This window comes from Petromyzon marinus, chromosome 65, assembly GCF_048934315.1.
Source record: "Petromyzon marinus isolate PM22_M1 ecotype Great Lakes invasive population chromosome 65, UKy_Petmar_22M1.pri1.0, whole genome shotgun sequence".
Classification (NCBI taxonomy): Eukaryota; Metazoa; Chordata; class Hyperoartia; order Petromyzontiformes; family Petromyzontidae; genus Petromyzon; species Petromyzon marinus.
The window spans coordinates 5,837,172-5,843,669 of NC_133731.1; the positions used below are offsets into that span (position 1 = coordinate 5,837,172).

General features: G+C 45.4%; 1 protein-coding gene across 1 annotated transcript in view; it reads right to left on the reverse strand.

The window, feature by feature from the left end:
- The window catches only part of PTPRB (protein tyrosine phosphatase receptor type B), a 112,953-nt gene extending 112,263 nt beyond the window's left edge, over nt 1–690 (reverse strand). Inside the window, exon 1 of the mRNA XM_076054283.1 lies at nt 176–690. Within this exon, the coding sequence (XP_075910398.1) occupies nt 176–230 (55 nt within the window). The 5' untranslated portion in view covers nt 231–690. The remainder of the gene's footprint in view (nt 1–175) is intronic.
- Nucleotides 691–6,498: the final 5,808 nt, after the last annotated feature.

Consider the following 6,498-nt stretch of genomic DNA (forward strand, 5'->3'; position numbering starts at 1 on the left):
AACCAACTGCACCACCGCTCGCCACCACCGCCACGACAACAATTAAAAACAAGCCGCTTAATGAAATGTTAATTAATGAATTCAGCCACGCACGCGCACGCCCCGAGAAACATTCCAAAGTAATTTCCTTTCTTTGTGGAACTGAGCAAATCCCCCCTCGGTTTCTGCCACTCACCTGCGAACACGTTGACCGCGGCCAGTAGCAGACACAGCAGGATCAGCGCTGGCATGCTGATGCTGCCCAATACGAGGAAGACGACGGTGGTAATGGTGGTGGTGGTGCTGGTGATGATGATGACGATGGCCCTCGAGCGTTCTCGACGACAGCCGCGGAAACCCTGCGGACATTCACGATGGCGCGCGCCTATCGCTTCGGCTGACAATCGCGTTGAGTTTGAGATTCGTGATGCTCAAAGAGAGAGAGAGGGGAGCAGAGAGAGAGAGCCAGAGAAGGCGTCCTCCGGATAAGGCCCCCCCCCCCCCCCGGCTTTGCCGAGCTGTCGATGTCCAGCGGATGGAATTCGCAGCGGACCGCTCGGCAGATAGGCTGTGACAAGGGCTGGTGACGAATTGAAAACGCTCCTTCTCTTCCTTCCACGCATTGTCACGGTCTGCTGACCTCCCGTCCACAGAGAGAGAGAGATGGGGGTGGGGGTGTAGCGGCTATCTCTCGTTATAATACCTCCCCAACACCACCAACTATGTCCACACAAACACCAAGACAGAAAATCCCCACATCCCCCCCCCCACTCACTAACCCATACACACACACACACACACCCGGATAGCCAGAACGGATTGTGTTTTTTGGGGGGGGGGGTTGGTAATGTTAATTCTAGATTTGAAGTTTTCCTGACTGCATACTCTTTGGTTCTTTCGGTAAAGTCACGTAGGTATAAAATATGAAATAAATTTAATCACGACGTTTCGATTGCAACAAAAGCAATCATCATCCGGTGTGAAAACTACAGCAAGATATTTTTTTTTATTTTGAGCTGAAAATTTTTCTTGCTGTGGCTTTCACACCTGATGATGATTGCTTGTGTTGCAATCGAAACGTCGTGATTTAATTCATTTCATATTTTATACCTACGTGACTTTACCGAAAGAACCAAAGAGTATGGCATGGTAATGCGTCTAGCGAACAGCACCTATTGAAGGTCGACATGGTACAAGAGGTGTGTTGGGCTGGCCAGCACCGCGCCCGGCCGCCTTTGTCTCCCTCCCTCCCACCCACCCACACACCACCAGGCGCTCCTATTTGAGGCCGAATCGAACTGACGGGAGGCCCAGGAGCGGTGCAGAGAATCGTCACCGGTGTTGGTTGTGGCCGTGGAGCGGACATCGAATTCGCTTGGGGGGGGGGGGGTGGTGGTTGTGGTGGTGGTGGGGTCGCTGGGTTCGTGGCGCTGTGCCCTAAAGGGAACGCGTACCTTTTAAACCCCCCCCCTACCTGGATACGTACAGCCTGACGCACCCCCCCCCCCCCGAATCCTATAGAACGGCCGATATTTATTCCGCGCAGAAATGACCATGGATTAATACTATTAAAGTGCTTAAGCAAACAGAATAGTCCACCGCCGGACTATCTAACTCATTTGAAGGCCAATGTAGACAAATTATTATCGAGGCTTCACCCAACCCCCCTCCCCCCACCCCCACCCCCCCCCGTTTCCTATGCGTACGCACATTGTCAGTAGACCCCCTCCCCCCATACGCAAGCGTACGCATTTGGGTTAACCCCCCCTCCATGCGTACGCACTAAACGGATGGCCCCTAAGGCCCACTGGGCCTATGTAGCGAAGCGACCTGGCCACAAAACGATAGCCCCGAAGAAGCGGGCTCACCATCGCGTGGAAATATTTAGCGGACCAAAAACTCGAAACGAGCGGGTGACGTTGATCCTAAATGCGGTAGGGGACAAAAAAAACCGGACGACCCGGAGAAAAATCCACGCGACCACGGGGAAGAGTCACACGCAGGCGTCAGGTTTCGGTCGATTTGAACGGACGACCTCCTGTGCACCAGGCGAGAGAGTTAACATCTCGCGTTGTCCCACGTTGCCTGCAGTTCAGCTTCCCGAAATCGCTCCAGCCGCCTCGCCGCTCTGCGCTTCGACGGAGACAATTGTTTCAAGCTGCGGGGAAACCCCCCACCCCCACCACCCCGCCTCCTCCCGCGGGCTATGGGGCCGTCCATAAATGACGTCACGCGATTTTGGACGATTTTTGACCAACCCCTCGTCACACGGCGTAACAAAAAGTCAGACTCCCCCCCCCCCTCAAATATGACGTCACAAAGCTCTGCCTCCCCCCCCCCAAAACCATATTTATATTTTGAAAATAAAACATGCTTCAAATAGCTTTAAACTATTGTCATTGTAGCGAGTATTTAATGTGGCGCTACACTCTGATGTTGTCGGAGTGTTGTTATAACAATTCTATATTTTTGATTTAAAGCTTTCGTGACTGCAGTAATTCATATTCTTAGTTTTTTCGGTAAAGTCACGTTGAAGAGAAACAACAAAATAACAAAATATATATAAAACAATAAAACATTCTCACGACGTTTCGACCATAACTCAAACGGTCATCATCAGGTGTGTTGGTTTGCATAAATTTATTTTTAAAACGGCACATTTATTTATTTATTAAAAAAAACGTTGGCGTCACGAGCAGCGATTGGCAGTTTGCCCAGGACTAGTCCATCTATTTTTTTGAAAAGAGGAGGGGGGAGACGAAATTTTTTATAATGTATGCTGTCTGAAAGCCACTGTAAGCGTGAACAATCAATCAAGAACTGAAATGATTTATCAAATCTTTCCAATGATTGCTAAGATAGAATCCATCTTCTCGGTTGAAATTGTCTCTGTGCTTGTATATGTGGATAGCCTCATGAACGAATCTCTCATGGAAGCCAGATGGCTTACAAAGAACCTCCGTCTTGGAAAAGTCAATGGCATGTGAGCCTACTGAATTAGAACAATGATCTGCTACGGCCGAGGTGTTGGTCCTACCGTGTTTAAGGTCTGCTTTATGTTCACGAATGCGGTCCGAGATATGGCGTTTGGTTTCTCCAATGTAACTACTACCACAGAGGCAACTTAGTTTGTAGACACCAGGGTATTGTATGTCCGGAATCACATCTTTTACAGACGGAACCAGATCACGGATTTTATGTAATGTGTTGAAACGGACCTGGATCTTGTGTTTATTCAAGATTTTGGAGATCTTTTTTGTGATCCCAGCAATGTAGGGTAAAGTGATGGTTTTGAAATAAATAAATGTGCCGTTTTAAAAATAAATTTACGCAAACCAACACACCTGATGATGACCGTTTGAGTTATGGTCGAAACGTCGTGAGAATTTTTTATTGTTTTATATATATTTTGTTATTTTGTTGTTTCTCTTCAACGTGACTTTACCGAAAAAACTAAGAATATGAATTACTGCAGTCACGAAAGCTTTAAATCAAAATTTAATCGCCTCTACGGGGAGGGTTTTCACATAACTTTAAGATCCTTCAACAAACTCCGGGATAAGAAAGCTCAGCTGATCGAGTCTCTCACCTTCCTGAAGAGATGCCGTGACTCTGGGGTAATACCAATCGCATTTACACTGACCTCTGCTGCTGTAACTTCTTCTAATGCGAAACGAATTCTTTTCAAAACTAGCTTAGCTCTTATCTCAGAAAAAATCAGACTTATACGCACAGAACTAGATCAGTTAGACAAGACACTCTACAAATCACACTTATCATTGACGGCAATAATGTCCACATCGGATTGGGAACATGTAGACAATATGACTGCCTCTTCAGCTGCTACTATGTCGACCAAATGTAAGGAAAACCTGATTTCCAAATTTAACCTCCTCTTCAACAAAAGACCGGACCCACACACCAAAAAGTTAGACGTTAATAAAGTCGTAATTAATCGCAGTAACAGTTCTATTTCCGATGGTCTGAAATCCGTTTTAGCTAAAGGTCTAAACTTTGCAGTCACACCTAAACACATACCAGTTAATGATATAATTGCCCAAGTAGACGTTGCTCTCAGGGGCCTGGGTCACATCGCTGCAGACGTAGCAAGATCTGAAATCGCTGCAACCCTCAAAAACGCTAAGATGCCAGCTAGCAACCTCAGCAAAGATGAGCGTTTTGAATTATATAAATTAAAAAAGAGGAATGATATTGTAGTTCTCTCAGCTGACAAAGGCAATGCTACTGTCATCATGGATAAAATAGAATACAACAACAAAATTAAAGAATTACTCGACGATGGTAGTTATACAAAAATAAAAAGAGATCCCACCAACAGCCTCGTCACACAAACCAACAAAATAATTTCTGATTCAACCGCATTAATTGATCAATCTAAACAGTTTTCGTTGAAACCTTCTGCTGCCAGGCCACCAAGATTATACGGCTTACCAAAAATACATAAAGTAGATACACCTCTTCGTTCCATAGTCTCTACTATCAGCTCCCCCACCTACAAACTAGCTCGTTTTTTGTCTGAAATCCTGCGTCCTTTCACTGGAAAGACCACCTCTGCGGTACAAAATTCTACTCACCTGGTATCAACAATCAAGGGTATTTCCCTGTCCCCAGACGACCTGCTTGTCAGTTTTGATGTAGTTTCCTTATTCACCAAGGTTCCTGTACCTGACACCATTGCAAGCATTGAAGACTTGGTTCATCAAGGACTAAACACTGAGGTACCCCCCCTGGTGAGACACTGTTTAACCAATACATACTTCACTTGGAATGGAACTTTCTACAAACAAACTGAGGGCACCCCAATGGGCTCCCCCCTTTCTCCAGTTATAGCTAACATTTTCATGGAGAAATTTGAGACTGACGCCATCCAGACTGCCACTCTGCGCCCAACCTTATGGAAGAGGTACGTGGATGACACTTTTGTCATCTGGCCACATGGCCGGCCTGCTCTAGACCAATTCTTCGACCACATCAATTCCATACACCCAGCCATCAGATTTACCATGGAAGTCGAAATAGATGGCAAGATACCTTTTTTGGATGTCCTAATTAAAAAGAGACCTGATGGTTCAATGAGCCACTCTGTCTACAGGAAAGCTACCCATACGGATGCTTATCTGAAACCGGATTCCCACCACCATTTATCACAGAAGAATTCTCTCATCAAGACTCTGTATCATAGAGCCCAATGCATATCCGACCAGGAACACATAAACAGTGAACTCAAGCACGTACACCAAGCTCTTAGGGCTAATGGTTACTCCGACTATACAATCCGCAAAGCTATCACTCAAACCATGAAGAAGAACCCTCTTGAGGAGCCTTTCAAAACCATCACTTTACCCTACATTGCTGGGATCACAAAAAAGATCTCCAAAATCTTGAATAAACACAAGATCCAGGTCCGTTTCAACACATTACATAAAATCCGTGATCTGGTTCCGTCTGTAAAAGATGTGATTCCGGACATACAATACCCTGGTGTCTACAAACTAAGTTGCCTCTGTGGTAGTAGTTACATTGGAGAAACCAAACGCCATGTCTCGGACCGCATTCGTGAACATAAAGCAGACCTTAAACACGGTAGGACCAACACCTCGGCCGTAGCAGATCATTGTTCTAATTCAGTAGGCTCACATGCCATTGACTTTTCCAAGACGGAGGTTCTTTGTAAGCCATCTGGCTTCCATGAGAGATTCGTTCATGAGGCTATCCACATATACAAGCACAGAGACAATTTCAACCGAGAAGATGGATTCTATCTTAGCAATCATTGGAAACATTTGATAAATCATTTCAGTTCTTGATTGATTGTTCACGCTTACAGTGGCTTTCAGACAGCATACATTATAAAAATTTCGTCTCCCCCCTCCTCTTTTCAAAAAAATAGATGGACTAGTCCTGGGCAAACTGCCAATCGCTGCTCGTGACGCCAACGTTTTTTTTTTATAAATAAATAAATGTGCCGTTTTAAAAATTAATTTATGCAAACCAACACACCTGATGATGACCGTTTGAGTTATGGTCGAAACGTCGTGAGAATGTTTTATTGTTTTATATATATTTTGTTATTTTGTTGTTTCTCTTCAACGTGACTTTACCGAAAAAACTAAGAATATGAATTCTATATTTATTAAACGTTGCGCATTTTTGACGTGACGATGACGTCACATTTCTCAACCCCCCCCCCTCGTCACACATCGTCACAAATCTCTGACCCCCCCCCCCTAGGTGCGTGACGTCATTTATGGACGGCCCCTTTGGTATTCAAATGTAAAAAAAAAAATGTACCAATGTTAATAACTACATAGAGGGTTTGATGAAACAGCTGGGAAGGAATTCCATCCCCGGACGCAAGCACGTCAGTTGTGTTAATGGGGGAGATTAGGGGCCGTCCATAAATGACGTCACGCACCTAGGGGGGGGGGTTCAGACATTTGTGACGATGTGTGACGAGGGGGAGGGGGGGTTGAGAAATGTGACGTCACATCAAAATGC